Source organism: Panicum virgatum, chromosome 3N (assembly GCF_016808335.1).
Source record: "Panicum virgatum strain AP13 chromosome 3N, P.virgatum_v5, whole genome shotgun sequence".
Taxonomy (NCBI): domain Eukaryota; kingdom Viridiplantae; phylum Streptophyta; class Magnoliopsida; order Poales; family Poaceae; genus Panicum; species Panicum virgatum.
In genome coordinates, this window is record NC_053147.1 from 30,406,638 (window position 1) to 30,426,875 (window position 20,238).

The 20,238-nt window shown below is 46.5% G+C and overlaps 2 protein-coding genes across 3 annotated transcripts; both read right to left on the reverse strand.

Annotated features, from left to right (window-relative positions):
• Positions 1-8,198: 8,198 nt before the first annotated feature.
• LOC120665645 (UDP-sulfoquinovose synthase, chloroplastic-like) lies at positions 8,199-12,405 on the reverse strand. Of its 2 annotated transcripts, none has more exons than XM_039945269.1 (3): positions 12,233-12,405; positions 10,252-11,318; positions 8,199-8,807 (listed from the first exon to the last, which is right to left on the reverse strand). In XM_039945269.1, exons 2-3 carry the CDS (start codon positions 11,284-11,286, stop codon positions 8,406-8,408), a joined length of 1,437 nt encoding a protein of 478 aa, XP_039801203.1. In that variant the 5' UTR covers positions 11,287-11,318; positions 12,233-12,405; the 3' UTR covers positions 8,199-8,405. The 2 variants fall into 2 exon arrangements, with proteins under 2 accessions (XP_039801203.1, XP_039801202.1); XM_039945268.1 differs by having other exon boundaries at positions 10,252-11,323.
• A 374-nt stretch (positions 12,406-12,779) lies between these two features.
• Positions 12,780-18,580, reverse strand: LOC120667738 (UDP-D-xylose:L-fucose alpha-1,3-D-xylosyltransferase MGP4-like). The gene is made up of 8 exons (XM_039947751.1): positions 18,092-18,580; positions 17,841-18,002; positions 17,536-17,751; positions 15,361-15,528; positions 14,377-14,434; positions 14,013-14,178; positions 13,664-13,736; positions 12,780-13,201 (listed from the first exon to the last, which is right to left on the reverse strand). The coding sequence occupies exons 1-8, from the start codon at positions 18,548-18,550 to the stop codon at positions 12,950-12,952; spliced, it is 1,554 nt and encodes a 517-aa protein (XP_039803685.1). The 5' UTR covers positions 18,551-18,580; the 3' UTR covers positions 12,780-12,949.
• Positions 18,581-20,238: the final 1,658 nt, after the last annotated feature.

Consider the following 20,238-nt stretch of genomic DNA (forward strand, 5'->3'; position numbering starts at 1 on the left):
CCGCGCCACCTCCTCCCCCGCCGCACCGGCGGCTACCCACCACGTCGCCGCGGACCCACTGCCCCGACCGCTCCTCGCTGTGCCAATGGCTCCCATCTGCGCCGCCGTGGACCCACCGCCCCGGCCGCTCCCCGCCGTGCCACTGAGGACCCATCGGCCCGACAGCTCCTTGCCGCGTCGATGGCTCCCCACCGGGCCGAAGCGGACCTGCCACCCCGACTGCTCCTCAACACGCCACCACGGACCTGCAACGGTCCCACCTGCAGCGGCCCGCCACGGACGGCGTCGTGGAGATAGTGGGGACGCAAATAAGCATCTCGTCTCGCACTGTAGGTAAAATAGGTACCATGTTTGCATCTTCCGGTGGAGTGGTTTTTTGGTAGGCAAAACACTGTGATGCATTTTGGGTTTGGGTCACGGTTTGTGTGCACGGTTGGAGACAATCTAAGGTTGGTCCATATCGGCCGAATCTTCCAAAGAAGGTACAAAGTGGCTGTGTGACATAGTTGGTTGACACAATTAGCTTGATTTTATTATAAAAGAGGACTGTTTACTTTGTGGCTATATGAATTTTATCATTATACATGGTGAAAATCTGCTCCTAGTCGTTAATTTTGTATTTTGGTACGATGCGTGTGCATATGCAGCCTAGACACTATGGAAGCATTTGGTTACCTGGCTAGCTCCTAACTAGGCTTCCCTAGAAACAAGGAACCCATGTTTGGTCACCTATTTAGACCCCCTAGCCAGGCTCCACAAGTGCAAGGGAGACGCCTTATCTAGGCTTGTAGAGAACGCCCTAAAGCGTTTCGCTCCGTAGATACATTTATCCCGAGATGCTCACCTTTGGTTGAGAAGAAGATATATGGCCTATTTGGGAGCTCTCTGTTCAAAAAGAGCTGTTCCACTCCCTCAACTCCACTCCCCACCTAAGTTCTCCACTCCATCAATTTTAGACCAACATGATTGGGAGAGTTCTACTCCAAAAAAGAACAACTCTGCCAAATGGATTCCAACAATCAGCCACACTTGCTGCAGCTCTGCTCCAATCTCTCCAATCGGGTTGGTTCTACTCCTACTCCCGTCGGCCGTTGCTGCCAGAGGGCGGGCGGCGTAGGGGAGCACGTCACCATGGGGGAAGCGAGGCGGGGCACCGACAGGGGAGGGATGTGCACTGCTGGTGGTGGAGACAAGGCACGACATCGACACAGAAGAGGGAGGTGCGGCTCCCGGTCGGGAGATGGAGGCGGCAGCGCCTGGCTGGATGGAGGCGGCGCCGCCCACAAGGGAGAGGAAGGCTGAGGGCGCGAGGAACTCGGCGAGCGGTGGTGGGAGTGGAGTTCTTCGTCCACGGCGATGACCATGGTGGGCGAGGGGAGGTCTGTGGAGGGGGCTCGACGGAGGTGAGCTCGATGGGGGCGCGGCGGAGGGGAGCTCGGTGGAGTGGTTGACCAAGAGTCAGAGACGGGAATAGAAGAGATGAAGGGTTACTTTGTGTAATGGATGACATGGTGGGTAATTTATCCCAACTCCAGATTCTGGTGGAGCACCTTTGGAGGAGCTCCAGTTTTTTGGTGGAGTGGAGTAATGCTGCCTATGATGTTTGAGTTTTTTTTATGGAGTGTAGTCAAATTTTGTGGAGCAGAGTGCTCCCAAACAGATCCATAGGATTCAGAATGAGAAATATGGACTTTTGCATAGCTAAGATTAATGGTTAAAAAAGTGTTTTGGAGGTTTTTTTTTGAGGTAGTGTTTTGGAGGCTTGGCAGCCCCTAAATGGCTAAATCTTATGCAACGTGAGGGAGAAAATTATCTTGCAAGTGCTTCCACTAGCCTCTACTCCTCTGACTACCCGACGTGCATCCATCAACAACCGCGCAAGCAACAATAGGCAGGACGCTGCCACCCACTGATTCCTCGCGCCCGGTTTGATTTCCTGGTACGGAGGCTGCGTAGGCATGGTACTCTGAACTCAACATCGGGACCTTACACAAATGCAGATCCGACCGCCGGGCGCTTCCCCAGGTGCACTGAACCTGAAACCTTTCCAGGTTTAGCAACCACCGGCGCCAAACCGCGGGCTCCGCCCACACCACCACAGCGAAGTCCGGGGGCCACCGTCGCTGACGTGCGGGGCCGCGCTGCCGTGGAAGCGGAGGCAAATATATACTCTGGATTCAGGCCTGGTGGGTACCCGTGCTGTGCTGACGCCGCGTTTGCTATATCTGAAGCTCCCCTGAGCGCGCCTTGGGTGGCACCATGCAGGCGATGCCGCCGCAGGAACCGGCGGCGATGGACGGGGGCAAGGTGGCGGCGCTGCTGGCCGCGGCGGCCGCGCTGCTGCTGCTGCTCCCGCTGGCGCTGCCCCCGCTGCCGCCGCCCCCGGCGCAGCTGCTGCTCGTCCCCGTCGTCATGCTGCTGCTCGTGGTGTCCCTCGCCTTCTACCCCGCCGCGAGCGGCGGCGGCGGCGGCGTCAGCGGCAACCTCGCCGCCGCGGACCACGGGTCGTCGTTCGGGGCTGGGGAGCAGCCTGGACCCCCGCACCTGTGCTGAGCAGCCATGTCGACGCAGGAGTCTCGAGAGAAATGTACAGGGTAATCTAGGACTGGTACCATGAAACAAGAAGTAGAAAGGTTTTCCATTGATGCGTAAAGAGTGTGTGCTCGGTGGTTCTTCTTCCATTTCTCATTCTCATCGGGTGAGTGACCTCGCTGATTTCGATCATGATGTGTATGCTGCTGCTACATCTCGACGTTGACGCACCTCTGGCGGTGTTCCTTTTCATTTCCCGGTTAGCGTCAGATCATGGTGGATGGGTTTCCGGATCGGAGGATCGGAACTGCACAATTTGTGGGAGATGAATCATGGCCAGCAATCTGGCCTCGATGACACGACGAGTGTGCTTGGTCTTTGTTCGCGACTCGCGAGGCCAGATCTCATCTGACACGCGCCAATGCTTCTGGCGCTTGAGGCGCGTTGCTCGCACCAGGTGGCCTGAGGCTCGGACAACGAGCTGTGCACTCTCTCTCTCTCCTCCCCTGTGAGTGTGCGTGAGAGAGACTGAAACGGCAAACAAACATGTAACTATAGACGGCCAAACAGGCCGCCCGACCGCAGTGTTGGTTTTACGGTTGACCGTTCGCAAACAATCTCACGGTCAATTTTCCATTCCAGTGATTCACGTGGTGGATCACACCTCAAGCAGCCAGCAGGCTCTATCTTTTCCTCTGATTCCTTGCGTCCTCTCTCCTCTTACGACTCCCGCTCTCTCTCTCTTCGCTACTGCATCTACTAATCCCGCAGCGCTTGGGCGGAGCGGCGGCGGGGGCGCGGGCGCGGGCGCGGGAGGCGGCGGCGGCAGCCCAGCGGCGGGCTCCCCGGGGCGAACACCGTGTGCACTCCCTGAGCTCCGTTCCCTCCCGGCGCTCCCTGAGCTCCGTTCGCGGAGGCCGCGGAGCTCCGCTCGCGGCGCGGCAGCACGCTCCTTGACGGCGACCTCCTCGGCGGCGGGGCCGGCGGCGAGAGGCGCGGCGGCGCTCGCCACCAGCGCCGGCCCCGGCCAGATTCAGGTTTTTTTTTTCTTTGCATACAAAATTTTTTTAAAAAATATTAGCCGAGTTTTTTTATTTGGATGTACATTTTTTGTTTCTTACATTTGATAAATTTCTCTCTGTCAAAATTTTTCTCGTAAATTTTTTTTATCTCACCAATTTGTTTCTTGAAATTTTTTCTACCCACCAAATTTTCACTTGAAAAATTATTTGACTCATAAAAAATGTCTGAATTTATTTTTCTCAGAAAACGACAAAAAAATTTCTAAAAACGGAAAAAAATTGCTGTCGGAAAATCGACCGTACGGAGCCATCCCGTACGGTCGACCGTAAACTAGCCATGCCCCCGCCCGACCCAGGACGGCAAGGTACGGGCCGTTTCGTTACGGTCACGTAAACAGGTCTTGCCAGGTCGGCCGACGTACCGCATCACCACCGGGCACAAGGGAGTTTTTTTTATTTTTTTATTATTTATTTTTTGATTTTTCAAAAATATATATCTCAAGATTTTTTTTACAGATCTGACCACCTTTCGCCATACATACCGCCAGATGAAACGGCGGCAGGGACACTGTAGCGATGTTATCGCCGGTTTATGCGGCGGAATAATTCTGACCTCGGCAGCTCATTTTCAAAAAAAAATCATAACTAATTTATATGAATTTGTATGGAAATAAACTTTATATTAAAATTGTAGATCTCGACGAGATCTACAACTTTGTAGTTCAAACTTTTTTCATTTGGAGCCATTTTGGTGCTCAAATAATCGATAAATGCTCTAGATCTAAAATTTAATTTTGGATCTAAAGCTTGTGACAATTATTTGAGCACCGAGATGGCTTTGAATGAAATAATTTTGAACTAAAAAGTTGTAGATCTCGTTGAGATTTATAATTTTCATATAAAGTTTATCTCCATCCAAGTTCATATAAATTAGTTATGATTTTTTGAAAGTGAGCTGTCCAGTGTTCAGACCAAAATTTGAATTTTAGATCTGAAATTTGTGTCGATTATTTGAGCACCACGATGGCTCCAAATGGAAAAAGTTTGAACTACAAAGTTGTAGATCTCGTCGAGATCTACAATTTTTATATAAATTTATCTCCATCCAAATTTATATAAATTAGTTATGATTTTTTTAAAGTGACCTGCCCAGGTCAGAAAAATTTCGCTGGATGAACCGGCGATGTACAGTGCCCCTACCGCCGGCGGTATGCACATAACGCCAGTTAAACTGGCGACAGGTGGCCAGATCTGCAAAAATATTTTGAGGTATATATTTTTGAAAAATCAAAAAATAAATAATATAAAAATAAAAAACTCGGGCACGAGGTAATCATTCTGGCCCGGGATGACAAGCCTGGCGAGCTGTGGCGATCTGCTAACCGCCTAGCCCAAGAGAGATTGGAAGGTTAGAGTCGAGAGGCTGGGCCCGGGCGACCGGCGTGGGCCGGGGCCGGAGTGGAGGTCGGAGAGGCGGCCGCTGGGCCGAGGGTGGCGTGGAGAGAGCGGAGTGGCGGCAGCATGGTCGCGTGGGTGTGCCGGTGGTCATGAAGACGAACCGAACGGCTGGTGGCACTGTGGCAGGCATGAAGATGCACGAGAGGTGCGATGGCCGGCGGTAGATGTGGCGAGAAGAATGTTAGGGTTTCGCCATATCTACTTAAAAACATGTAGTTTTTTTTTTTGCGAAAGAGAGAGATCTATTGCTTAATCATGAGCGTTTACATCTTGAGTGACGCAGCGCTCAACACAAAAGGGAACCCGATCGTGCCATACTGCGCTATGGTTCAAACGCACAGCGAGCTGTGCAAGTTCATGAGCTAAGACATTCGACTCTCTCCCTATGTGATGGAACACTACCCTGGGAAGCTTCCGTGCCGCCTCTAGCGCCTCCTGAATGACGAACGCGTAGGACGTTCCTTGGGACGTCGGCTTGGAGAGATAATTGACGACCGTGGAACAGTCGGACTCCAAAATCGTAGGAAGTGGAGTCCATTCAGCCGCTAGACCCAGACCTTCTCTGCATGCTTGTGCTTCAACCTCCTCCGCCGATCCAGCTCCAGTGATGACCTTCCATGCCGATACCAGGACCGAGCCAGGTTGGTCTCTAATGGCCACGCCAATGCCTGCTTTCCCTGTCTGCTCCAGAAACGCACCATCTACACTCACCTTTATCCAGCCCTCCTCCGGCATGCGCCACGGCCTCTTGCGCCGGAAGCCTGGACTCGGCGAGGGGTTGCATGAGGAGCCAGTTGCATGCTTACCTTTGTCATCTGCCATTGGTGCACTTGGGCTGGACAGGGCTTCCCAGTAGGATGACAGAAAACGCACCGACGCGGCACCCTGGATCCACCGGCCGGCGTGTGTCCATTCATGTAGTTTTATAACCATTCAAATCAAAATACAATTGTACCATCATGTTCATTACAACAAAAATTTCAAAAGAAGATCTCAATTGAGTATTTTTATCGAAAGTGAAGTTACTTTAAAAATAAATTTTACTTCCTCTATCATATAAATTAGTCACAAGTTACTTCTTACCATATATTATTGATAAATTAGTTAGGTTTTCTGTTCATAAGTTACATTTCACGTACCATTAAGTTACATTTTCTAACATTCATGGTTTACGATATTACTTTTTGTTAACATTTTTAGAGTATAAGTTACTTTCACTACTACAAAAACAATTTTTAGGGACGGGTAAAAACCTATTTTTAGGGACAGACGTGATACCCGTCCCTACTTTTCGCAGCTATTAATCGGATTTGTAGGGACGGGTAATATGACCGCCACTACAAATAATTTGTAGGGGCGGGTCATGGGCTGAGCCCATGACCTGTCCCTACAAATCATTTTCTAGAACATGAAAAAATACAAAAAATTTACAAACAGTAAAATAAGAAAAAAAATCCCTACTAATCAGCCACCACCACAAGCCCCTCTCCTATCGAGTTATAATTTTTTTGACGAGATATGCATACTTGCGTAAACCGAGATTCGAACCGCCTACCTCAAGCCTCGTGCATACCTTTCTTACCACCACACTATACAATCACTTATGACTCTTTAGAGTATGCTATTTTTTATATTAATTCTGAAAGTGATTTGTAGGGGCGGGTGGTGGCACCACCCGCCCCTAAAAATATTTTTCTATTTTATCTGAAAATTTATTTAATTATTTACATATAGCAAAATAAATAAAAAAATATGAAACTTCTACACTATGGTTATTGTGAACTATAGAAACATAAAAAATATGCCAAATATATTTTAATGTATATAAAGGTTAAGATTGTGGAAAATTTAAAGTATAACTTGAGTTATATGAGATAGTATATAGTTATAGCTATTAGAGAACTTGTAATAATTTTTTGGATCATTAGATGATCTCAAATGAAAAAGTTGTCAACTACAAAGTTTTAGATATCGTAATTCTCTATAATTTTGGTATAAAGTTTGACTTCATCCAAATTTATATGAAAAAGTTATGAACTTTTTGCGTAGAACCATTAGTAGGGGCGGGCCATGCCATCACCCGCCCCTAGAAATAGATTTGTAGGAACGGGTGAGGCCATGACCCGCCCCTACAAATGCCACCATTTTTAGGGTGGTTCATGATGTCACCCGCCCCTAAAAATGCTCTTTTTAGGGGCGGGTGAAGCCATGAACCGCCCCTAAAATACTTTTCTAGGGACGGGTCGGATGTTACAGTAACCCCACTCTATTTGTAGCAATGGGTGGAATTTTAGTCTGCCCCTAAAAAAATAGGGGCGTTCCTACAAATCATTTTTGTAGTAGTGTTTTCTTTGTACAGGTATGGATCACAAAGTTACTTTTTCTAGTATTCATGATTACAATGTTAACCTTTCTGGATTGCAAATCAACCAACTTTCTTTTTTCCTGAAACGTGGTGGGATCAGACTTTTCATTTTGGAAAATCTTGAGGCCTCTCTATTTAAGACTAAATGGAGAGGACTCTCCATTTAATTTTTTATATATTATATATTGACTTTTATAGAGTTTCGAACTTGTGGTGTTCGTAATGAGGACCCAGAAGATAGAATATTGGCACAGAACTGTATACCCAACTCGAATTTTATATCCAAACTGCTAGATGATTATTGCAATATTTTGATGACGGGTCCCAGTGGCGGACCCAGCCCTAGAGCCACTAGGGCTATGGCTGTAGTCTTAGCCCTTAAGTACAGTGGATAAAATATTTTTTTTTCTATAGCCAAGCAAAAATAGATGTGTATAATGTAATGGCCCTAGTCTTTGGTGAAGCGCCCCTGGCCTCACTAGTTCAATGAAGTGGTGACACTTGAAACTTTAGCCATTAGTCCACCATTGCAGCAGATCCAGAGCTTGAGTGAACGGAATCAAACAGCACAGACTGACTCCAACAAGGCTGGCAATTTTGAGGGGCAAATAGATAATTACCTCGCGTGAACAGTGTAGAAGAGGTAAGCCATTTGGTGCTGTCTCCAACAGATATTGCATTCATATTGCAAGAGCCCCCAGATTTGCCTAGCAGGAGAGAGAGAATCCATTTTTACCTCACCTCTCTCTTCACATTGCAAAATGCCTACTCATTTCTCTTCTGTTGGAGACTGATTTTATGATGCACAGTGCAAATGGAGATGCAAAAATGGATTTGCCTCTCACTATTGGAGTCAGTCTTAGATCGCCGGTTCCAGTCGTGGGGCAGCAAAAATTAAATCTAATATCGTAAATAAAACACCTCACTAACTAGCCCATCACACTAATGTGCGTAATTATTACATTACGTATGTCAATAATGTCAATGTCATGGTTGACATTATACGCCAGGGGAACGTTCCCTCTGCTCTAAACAGAGACTGTCCTTGGCTTGGCGCCCATCTTCTTCCACGACACGCTAGGCATGATCTGGGCCGTGTCGACCCTGTCCTTGTACTGGACAGCGAAGTTGAGCAGTGAGTCGAGCAGGGAGTCCGAGAGCAGGTGGGGCACCAGGCCGAGCTCAATCAGCTTCGTGTGCTTGGCATTGTAGTAGTGCTCCTCGGCCTCGACCCGGGGGTTAGGGACTGACTTGGACTGCACGTCCAGACCGAGCTTGGCTCCCGCGGCAGTCACGAGCTTGGCCAGATCGTTGACGGAGAACTGCTCAGTAAACTGATTGAAGACTCTGAACTCGCCGGGTTTGGCTGGGTTGGCTATTGCTAGCTCAACGCACTGTACAGTGTCCCTGATGTCCAGATATCCACGGGTCTGGACGGGGCAGAACAAGAAATTTGATCAGTAAATTAATGCCACACTGCCGATAATTTAAAGTGGTAAATGAAAGTACAGTATCCAGCTAAAACTTGCTGCCCTGAATGGTTGTTTGATAGCTAATGACAATGAGATGGCCTCTTTTGCATGTGATATTTTAAGGTGGGTACAAGAACCCTACTACATTTCAACAAAGGAAAAGTTCAATTTACTCCCTTCAAATATAGTCAAAGTTTGAATAACCCTCTAAACTATAACTTGGTTCAATTTACCCTCTAAAATATGCCATTTAGTTTATTGGAAAAAAAATCTACATAACCCCCTCAACTATTAGACCTGGACTACTTAACCCCCCAAACTACGAGGTTGTTCGGCTTATCTAGGCTTGGCTTGTCTCGGCTTGTCTCGGCTTATTTCCTCTCACATGATACTATTCAGTCTACCAGCCCTACACTATTCATACGGTCAGGGTCAGCCGAACATGCTCTACAAAACCGGTTATTCTATCCGCTAAACTTTCCAAAACCTCACCCCAAGGCAGTTTTGGAGGGTGGTTTTGTCTTTTTCCTTTTTATTTATTTCAGCTGAATATTTGAAAAATCATAACAAATCACAGAAAAATCCAAAAAATTGAAAATCAAATTTTGTTGGACTCTACATGAGTAGATACACACAGTAAACATATAATATGATTTGCTTTCATACAAAGTTTTTGTTGTAAATTTAGATATATATGTTTTTCTGCAATTAAGTAGAATAATTCATAGCTTAGGGAGTAATGAAAAAGACAAATTGCATTAGGGAGTAATTTGAACCAAAAGGCATAGTTTAGTGGTAAAATGAACCAAATGATAGTTTAGAGGGTTATCCGGACTTTGGTTATAGTTGATGGGAGTAATTTAGAATTTTTCCTTTGAACAATGTGGCTGACAAGTGATAAGCTTAGGAGTTAGGAGACTACAAGGAAGTGTTGTAGGCCTAAAACAGTCTCCAGGTTAGAGATACTGCACAAAGGAAATACAAAGTTCTCAAGTTCTTCTTCCCAGAGGGTGATCTAAGGAAAATCAGAATGATCTTCAGAGTAACACACTCAAGAAAATTTAATGCACAGGTCACAAAATAATTATGAACTGTAGTAGTTATCAGAAAATAATAAATTATATGACCTATTCACTTTCTATTCTCGCGAAGATGAGCTACTGCCAACATGGTTCACCACCCAGTCTGGAGTCACCCAAGATTTATGAAAACCGGCAAACAGTGGTTTCACATCCTAGGACACGTGTTAACACACTCTAGGTGGCATTTAACTTAAAAATTTACTAACCGATGCTAATGAATTTCAGTCATATGCATAGTTTTGAAAGAGAGAGGCCCTTAATAGAGAACAGACTGCATAAAGTTCAGGGGGAAATGTCAAATGGGAACATATGAGACATACCTGACCACCTTTTCCGTAAACTGTAAGTGGATGCCCTACAGCAGCCTGGACACAGAACCTATTTAGTGCTGTCCCAAAGACACCATCATAGTCAAACCTGTTGGATAGCTCTTCATGCAATGCAGTTTCATCTGTTCTGACTCCATAGACTACACCTTGGTTAAGATCTGTGGCCCTTATACCCCAAGCCCTGCAAGTAAATGCTATGTTGTGGGAGTCATGCACTTTGCTTAGATGGTAGAAGGAACTTGCTTGCTTCGGGTAAGGCAAGGTGTCAGTTCTTCCATTGTGAGTTATAGTGATAAACCCCTCTTCAATGTCAATGTTTGGTGTTCCATACTCACCCATAGTTCCGAGCTTAACCAGATGGCACTCTTCACTGTACTCCTTAATGGCAAATAAGACATTAAGTGTTCCAATAACATTGTTATGCTGCGTGTAGACTGCCCTTGAACGATCAATCATAGAGTATGGTGCAGATCTTTGCTCACCAAAGTGGACAGCAACATCTGGCTCAAAAGACTTGAAGGCTTCTGAGAGGAAGTCAAAATCACATATGTCACCAATAAAGAGCTGGATTGTCTTGCCAGTGAGAGACTTCCATCTACGGACACGATTTTGGATGGAAGTTATGGGGGTAAGGGACTCAAGACCAAGCTGGTGATCAAAAAGACGTCGAACAAGGTTATCAACTATAGCAACCTCATAACCTTTGTTGGAGAGATGAAGAGCTGTCGCCCACCCACAGTATCCATCTCCACCAATAACCATTACTTTTTTAGGCTTGGAGGATGAATGCCCAGAAGCTTCCTGACTACCAGTTAGAGGTGTTTGTGTCTGTCCTTGTACAGCAGCACTAGCACAAGTAACATATGACTTCTTTTGTCTCTTGAGAGAAGATTTGAGGGACAGATTTGAAGATTTCGAGTTCTGTAATTGGCTAACATTGCAGCAATAACCAGGAGATCTGGAGAACGTCTTAACAGCAGGAGATGCACTGAAACTACAGTGAGTGACCAAATGTGCCATTTTCATAATCCTCTCTTTCAGTTCAAAAATGTAGATGCCTGCCCTACAGAATAGTAGAAATAAATTAGGGTCCAGTAAAGTAGGGTGGGACGGGGGATAATGTAGGTACAGTATAGAGTATCATTACAAGGAGAAAACGTAAAGCAAAACTTGATCCTGTAGTTAAGTTCGGAATAGATGAAGACCACCAAGTTCATTATGCCTTACTCCTAATACATGCACCAAAAGAATGGATATTTGCTATAACTCAAGTGTAGCCATATACATTTCGGTATTACTAGAATGAAGTGGGACCAAGTGCTTCGTCTTCAAAAAAAAGGAGAGAAGTAGGACTAAAAACGTAAGTTAATATGTAGTTAACCAGCTAATGCAAATCTGCAGCTCTTTGCACTTGTGTTCTCCAGGGTTATTTTTTCCCCAGCCTTTCAGAATTTCACACTCTGACCAGGAGTAACTGAATTACGTGACCTACTGTTGAACCTAGACGAAATGCAAAGCAAATGCCTCCGCTGCAGCCATCACACTGGCGTGGCGTGCAGAACCCTGCACCCCCCCCCCCCCACCTCCCACGTAGCGGTATTCTGAAACTCTGGAACCTCAGCACACCTCACATCACAAGCCACAACATCCTACCCCTATCGCCGACAGAGTCAAGGCATCGACTCTACGCCCATCCCAAGCCATCAAGAGTCGAAGGAAAGCACAAATCCTTCCCGGACGAGGGGCGGACTTAACGGAGCATCGGGATTCAGTTAAACCCCCAACACTCCAGAGAAAACAAGCTGGTTTCACTACCGCTCGAAGCAGCTAGCAAGCAAGCAAGCAACCCCGCAACAATCCGGATGGATTGCGTCGTCTTATCCATCCCAGCAACAAATACTCGAACTCGGGAGCTGGCAACAAAGAGAAGAATCCGCCGAACCGGAGCAATCCGTCCGAGCAGAGCTCTTACCAGAGTAGAACTCGGCGCCCGGGCGGCTCTCCGCTCCGCGCCAACCCTCGGGGGAACGAGGCCGGCCGCAGCGAGAGGACGAAGAGGGGGCGGAGCGGGAGAGGGAGGGAATGGAATGGAACGGGTGGATGGATGGATAGCAGCGGGAGGCGAGCCACTGCTCAAGAGAGCAGAGGACGCATAGAGGAGGGAGGGGGCGGGTGGGATATTCGGCGGGGCGATCCGGATCGGCTGCGGCCGCCCGCGAGCGGATGAGCGGTCACGATCGGTCCTTTTCCCATCCGCACAAAGAAGACGAGCGCGGTCGCGGTCACACAGCCCACATTTCAGGCTTACAGCCGGATCATTCGGCCAGCTGCATTTCTCCGATGGATTGCTGCATTGCTTTTTCCTTCAAAATAGTTTGAATTCAGCTGCTGGATTTAAGCAGAACCAGTTGTGAAATTGCTGGAGTAGAATTCAAAGGTGAAGTGGAGTTTGTGAAGCTGAGCAGTTTTTTTTTTTTTTGAGGTGGAGCTTTCCACATCAGACTCTTTGTTTTTTTTTGTCAAATGGTAAACTTCAAACAAATCCCATTTCACCAAGATATACGTACGGTTCAATCTTTCGAGATCTGACACAGTTTACAGTTTTTACAGTTCGTTTGCAACATATATGACATTTATTCCGGCGAAACATGCGCCACCCGGTTTTGCTTTTCCGTGGACTTGGCGCCGGTCAGAGCTTGTTGGACTTGGCGAGGTAGACGACGGCGCCGGAGGTGGCGGCCGGGATGACGATGTCGTCGGAGATGGCCTTGAGGCCCGGGACGACCCTCTTGGTGAGGAGCGCGCACACGGGGAGGCCGAAGAGGACGAGGAGGATGTCCACGGCGGCCCTGCCGAAGGTGAAGCTGTCCACCTTGAGGATACCCGTTGCGATCTTCTCGAACTGCTCCGGGGTCAGGTTCGCGCTGCCCGAGTGGGCCTTCTGCGCTTGCAGGAAACATCAAACGGAATGAGCGGTACAGGGTGATCCACCGTTCTTTTTAGTTTAAAATTTTATACTATTTTTTTAAAAATAGAAGTTTATTTTGAGGATTAGTATAAATTTTTAAACTAAAGAGGACAATAGATACCTTAAGGAGCATCCATTTGCACCTCTATATTTATTTCTTTACTTATTACTCCCTTCTGCTCATATTGTAGTTTATTTAGATCTACTCAAGATCAACATTTACTTAACTTTTACTAAATTTATATAAGACTAAAAAAATTCAGGAACTATCAAAGACTTCCAAGCATGATTTTGTAACCATGGAGATATTTGAAACAAAACAAAATGTTTAAGGCAGTTGGATGGCCATTTGCATATAAGTATTTATCTAAAAAAGGATATAGTTGTTGTACTGAATAAAGCTAAACGGATTTGCCATAAAAGGATCCCTCCCACCTCGTACTGTTTCTGGAGCTCCTCTTTTGATGGTATCCTGTACTGCAACTGCCCACGGCTCTCGCAGAACATTCTGAAGAGGATTGCAAGCAAGAGAATGAATGATTACCATAGAAAAAAAAATGTTCTTATCTGCTGTTTCTAACAATAATGTTTGTTTGCATCATTTCTGAACACCCGGTGTTCCAAACGCTGGACGAGTAATACATCTTAGAATTTCTGCATTACTCAAATAATACAGCTAGCTAAGTGTGTGTGTGTGGCTAAACCCAAAGGAAAACTGTGTGCAACCAAGAAATCAAGCGATGACACTGAATGCCCCTCGAGTCTAGGAGATACCAAAACTTACTGGATGAGCTCGTAAATGGCGTGGTAGAATTCATCGAAGTTCTTTACAGGCTTCACTTTGTCGTCGTATTGCTGCTTCATGAACGCAATGAGCGCGTCTGCATCGTTGGATTTGTGCGCTTTCTTCTCGTCCTTCTTCTCCGTCTTCTGCGCTGCCTCCTCACCCCCTGCCATCCAGAACGACCAAAGTTTTTTTTCAGTCGCACGCGTACCTCACTCTAAGCTCACGGCGAACAACAGAGCCATTCGCCATTCCCATCACAGATTGAAAATCTATGCCAAACCCAGACACTGCTACATTTTCATGGTGGAATTGGTCGAGCATGGGCTCAAGAACACACAATCCCCCGTGGGTTCTGCCGTACCTTGCTTCGCCTTGGCAGCTCCTTGTCCCATGGAGTTCTGAGTCCTTGTGATCGCAATTCACAGGGGGGAAAAGAAGTTTGTTTTGAGTGAACATGTTTGCACGGGCGCAAGGATATATACCTGTGTGCCCGCAGCAGTGTTGTCCCTTGTGTGAGACAAAGGGAATGGCATCGCTCCGGCTGAAAGCAAAGTCAGGTAGTACGCATCAACAAAGGAAAGGAAAGGGCACGACACAAGAACTGCAGTGGCTCTGGCCCAACGCAAGCTTGGATTCTCTAGCACATGCCATACGTGCACCGTCAGCAAACACTTCTGGGATTGGGGGCGAAACTAGCTTTCTTTCACCAAAACACGATTGCCTGGGGCTCAGCCTGCTTCAAGCATTTCTTAGCAGGCGAAGCATGCAACTAGGTTCCCAGAACACATCAAAACGCGAAAATATGTTTAAGAAGTCGACATTGCACAGATGAAGGCTAAAGGTTCAGTGCGAAAGCAATTTTGCAATAGCATTCACTCAACCCCTATAGCTGAAAAGAATAACTTACTTTCAGTAATGATGATACATGCTAACGAAGTCTATGCTATACAGCAAGTGAGTCAACCAATGTACAAACCGAGAGATCTATCTTGCCGCTCTTACTGTTCCCCTTCATTGCATGCCATTTTCAATAGCAACAAATACAATTCAAAAAAAAATCATCATGGCCTCGTGGGAAAGAATACCTCTACAAGGGCTTGACATACGGAACAGGATTTTAGCAGCCACAATCTTCTGCACAAGGAATTAAGGATTTGATCTTTGAGTGCTGCATCTTGCGTGGTGGACCTAACATTGTCCAATGTTTGGTTCCACGGAAACTGGGCAGACTGCAAGTCAAGCACCAGCCACAAAATTGCGATGCTGTTGCCAGCAGAGATGTGCTTCAGCCTTGATACCATGCTCATAATCTGCCCAGTGGAGACTCATCGCTGTGCTCATCTACCAGCCACAGCCCATGATCACGGAACCGTTTTATCTTCTTCTCAAACCCTGTGATGTAGTTATTATGTATAATGACATGTTTGCCCTTCGTCTCTTTGACCCATGTTTTATTCTTGAAATATAGGCCACCAGTTGGAAATGCAGACTGAGGCAGCAGGTACACATCAACCTGCAAGCATATCTTCTGTTAATAGTTTTATAAAGGACAATGTATTGTTGGAGACAAAGATCCATAAAGTATGATAGGAAAACAGAACAGAATCTTTCGCTATGTGTCATATGGCTATGTATTAAATACGTTCAGAATCAAGGACATCAAAAATATACTCCCAATTCCAGAAACAGAACTAAAATTGAGAAATCTAGAATACGGCAAGATTGTTGACAGAAGACATACATAATTTTATGTTTATACCTTTTATCAGAAAGGCTACTCCACAATATATATTAGAGCGAACAAAACTGCAGCCTGTTAGAACCATCATATGTCTATTAAAGAGATATTATTATATACAGTACCGTAGAAGCTACTCCCTATGTTTCCAGATTTACATTGACCATCTTAAATAAAGCTTGTAAACAAATAAATTGAAGTATTTTTAACTGCATATCTACTGATAACATTTCCACGGGGAAAGTTTTTTTTATATATATAAAGTAGTCAAGATTTTAGAAGCTTGACTACACACATTCTGAAAACAACATTCATATGAACACAGAGAATGTAAAAAACTAGAATTAATGTCGTCACGATCTGGTTAAGGTAATGTTAAGAGTTATCTGGCGAACAATGCCTGGCTGTGGTGGTTAGGTGGCCTTAGTAGCACTCCTCAGGTCCTGGGTTCAACTCCCCATGAGAGCGAAATTTAGGCTGGGGTTAAAAAGATCCCCTCACCTGTCCCCACACCAAAGCACATGGAGGCAGCTGCCCGAAGGACGGCCCATTCTCACGCGAGCAACAGCCTAGGTGTCAAGCAGCCTGTGTAAGGGTGGGGCCAGGGGTATGGAGATATTCTCGGCCTGTGTGAGAAGGCCTCTTCTTACAATGCAATGCCCGAGGGGTGGCTTGTCCCTTGCAGGTCGAGTTTTTATGTTAAGGGTTATCTGATTATCTTTAAATACATATGCATTTGATACTGAGATCTGAGAGACTCAAACAGGGATGTAATATGCCTCACCAAAGTTCATTAATTATATATAACTTGAGGAAATATCAGCAATTTGTAAAGAAAAGCCATTATATTTATGGGAAATCAGCACTAGATCAGAATCACAAAGAAAAGGCTGATGCGTATACTGTAAATCTACATGGTTTCGTATAACTTACAAGCAAAAATGTTATGTTACAAAGCCACAAGTCCACGTTGCCTAGTACATAATAACATGAGAACATGTGGAGCCACCCAGAAAAATATAGGCGCAGAGAAACAAAAACAAACGCCCATGTTGAGGGCTAGAAACAAAGCCATGAATGTACTTACAGTTACTGAAACTTTGACCATCATAAACTGCTCTATAAAGTGCCAAATAGTATTTCTTTATAAATGGAAACAATCAGTGCAATTTTTAAGAATGTTCAGGACCAATTTGGCAGGTAGTTTGTAATGTTTAAGAACTAGGCTCAGTATGTCCTTCTCATTAATTCAAAATAACACCACAGATTTCAATTTCCTTCTGCTATTCAAATAAGCAAAACAACAGAGCAAGGTCTTATGAATTTAAGATTAGATACGATCAGTTAAACCCATGTCATCCACTCATCCCTGACTGGCCCAAATTAATACCTAAGTAGGCTGGTTATGCTAGATCCTGAAACCAGCTCCAAACAGTTCAAATATAACTCCTTCCCTGACACCCTAGTGATGGTGTTATAGTGCCCAATCCATCACGGGTGTTGCTTACTTTGCATTAGTAAATACATGACTTTTCATTCATCTTTGTGAAAATACACATAAGCGCACAATTAAAGCAAACCACTAAATTGTTCAAGCAGATAGATGGCAAGATCTATCACCCTAAGGTATACATATGGTAAGTTCAACTAAATGCTCCAAAACCATAAAAAGAAAGATGTCCAAACCATTTGTTTGGATTTATGAATAGAACGCACAATCTATGATGTGTTGACATTGCCATTTTGTTGCATTCTAATCGAAGAAATTGAGGAGAAACAAACCTGCCCAGCAGTCTTGTTCAAAGCCCAGTTGAAACCTGGCTGATCATTTGACTTCCTCTGCTTCGACCAGGGCTGCACCTTAAGCTCCTCAATCCACTTCCTTAGCAACAGCTTGGCACCTTCAGTCGGCCGGAGGAAGATCATGCAGCTGCAAATATATGTCCTCCCTTTCTTACCTGGCGGTGGCAGCTCATGCGAGTGATCGAGTGGTTTCACCTGCATCCATAATTCCAACCCAATAAGCTATCTTCCAACGAGAGCCCAATCAGTCAATCACAAACGCAGTAAGTACACAGCTGACGTACAGGAGTCATGTCGTCCATGAAGTAGACATCGTGATCCCCGACAATGTAGGGGAATGGGTCGGCAAGCCACACCATGTCGACATCATTGTACATGACGCTATACCCCAGCTCAAGAATCTGCAGCAGGTGCCGCGGCCGGCGCGAGGTGAAGTTGAAGAAACCCTGCAGTCACGGACGGACAAGATAGCCGCAGTTACGCATGGGGACATTTCATCGAGCAACTTGGGAGGGAGGGAGGGATTTCTCCTTGCCTGGGATCCGAACTTGTGCGCTCTCCGAGCATCAGGCGCGGGGGGCACGAGGACGGCGTGCCCCGGCCACGCGGTGTTGATGCGGTCTAGAGTCTCGTAGTCCTCCGCGATGACGAGCACCTGGTCGGCGCGGCCGGCGCGGCGGACGCTGATGAGCCAGTTGGCGAGGAAGGGGAGGTAGGGCCCAGAGACCGCGGCGAGCAGCACGGTGCCGTTGCCCGCGGCGGCGGCGAAGGCCGCAGCCTCCTGGAGCGTGTAGGCGCGCCACGGGGAGGCGGGGACCGAGGAGGGGCGGGTGGGGCCCCAGGGGAGGAGGAGGGCTGCGAAGAGGAGGAGCGCGAGGAGGGAGAAGAGGTAGGGGAGCGGGCGGGATGGAGCTGTACCGGTGGAGGGGGAGGAGATGGGGAGGACGTCGCCAGCGGCCGGCGGCTTCTGGTGCGGCCGCTGGTGGAGCGACATGGCCGCTCGCCGGAGATCGGGGGTTCCGGACTTCCGGCCTTTCGTGCGGCGGGAGATGGAAGACTGGCCCTGCCTGCCCATCAGCCCATCTACCGCTTTTTTTTTTTTTAACTCGGAAAGCTGGTTTCCATTAAACAACAATACCAGCCTGATCACCAGAGACCAGGTTGGCAACAAAAATGGGGACTTGGCTCATGAACACAGCTGAACCAGAGCTAACCACACTCGCCCCTGCATTGCAAGGCGATCTGCCATTTTATTGCAATTTTTTGGACAATGCCAGATGACACAATAATCAAAAGAGGAGCCAATGAAATCCCTGATCTGCTTGAGCAAGCTGCCGTCCACACTTTGATCAAGATCATAAGAAGTCAGACCCTCACCAATTCAGATGCATCAGTCTCCACGATGATTCTTGACATTCTCAGTTGGAAAACTATCTCCAAGCTATGCAAGACAGCCAGAGCTTCAGCTTGAAAAGAGGAGGCCACCCTGCACAGGTTTCCGCAACCACCTTCTAAAAAATCATCGGCTGTGTTTCTCACAACAAAACCGCATCCCCCTTGACTTGTAGCAGCTCTAAAGACTGCATCAGTGTTGATCTTATACACATCTTTAGGAGGCGGCTCCCATCTCTGTTGTCTAACTTGCTGATTTATCTTGTTTGGCTTGTGACCTTTCGCAAATTCAGAAACATAAAACATCACCAGAGAGCATACCTCGTGGCTTGTGGGTCTTTTATCCCCCGCATTTACCCTATTCCTTGCTGACCACCATCTCCATAAGAGGACAATAATTTGCAATTGAATTTGCCGTGAGAGCGCCCAAATTGACCGCATCATATCCTTTCCAGAGTGACAAGCAGCTAAGATGATCTGATATTCCTCTAGATTTAGCCTCCTCCAGCAGTCCTTCACTTCTTTGCACTTGAAAAAGAGATGTCCGAGGTCTTCATCTAGCCTTTGACACATGGGACAGAGGGTGTTCACATTCATACCTCTGCGGACCAAATTCTGCCGAACTGCCAAACTGTTATGAAATAAGCGCCAAATAAACATTTTCACCTTGTTAGGGACCTCCATCCCCCATATTTTATCCCACCTAAACCCCAAATTTCCGGCTGGCGATGATTCAGAGCTTGCTGCATTCCTGCCCATGTCATTTTCTCTTCTTTGTACGGCCAGTTTATAAGCTGATTTTACCGAGAACGGCCCCTTTTTATCAAAGTGCCAAGCAGGCCTGTCCTCCATATCTGGATTAACTCTCAATTTTAGAATAGCTTCAGCATCAAACTCTGAGAAGGTGTCTTGCACTAAAGTCTCGTCCCATGACCCAAAAATCGGGTCCAGTAAATCCGCCACCCTTGTTAGAATAGCAGCCCCTCTGTAAGTAGCCGGTCTCCTTGTTTTACCATGTTGGATCCATGGATCCGTCCAAATATTCACTGATTCACCATTTCCTATCCGCCAAATGACCACCCTCCTTAAGCAAGTCCACTCCTTTCAAGATGCTTCTCCAAATGTAAGAGATCCTGTCACATGCCTCACATTGCAAGATAGTATCATTGGGAAAATATTTGGCCTTTAGCACCTGACCACACAAGGTATTTGGGAACATCAAGAGTCTCCATGCTTGTCTAGCAAGCATGGCCTGATTAAAAAAATAGAGATCTCGGAACCCCAGACCTC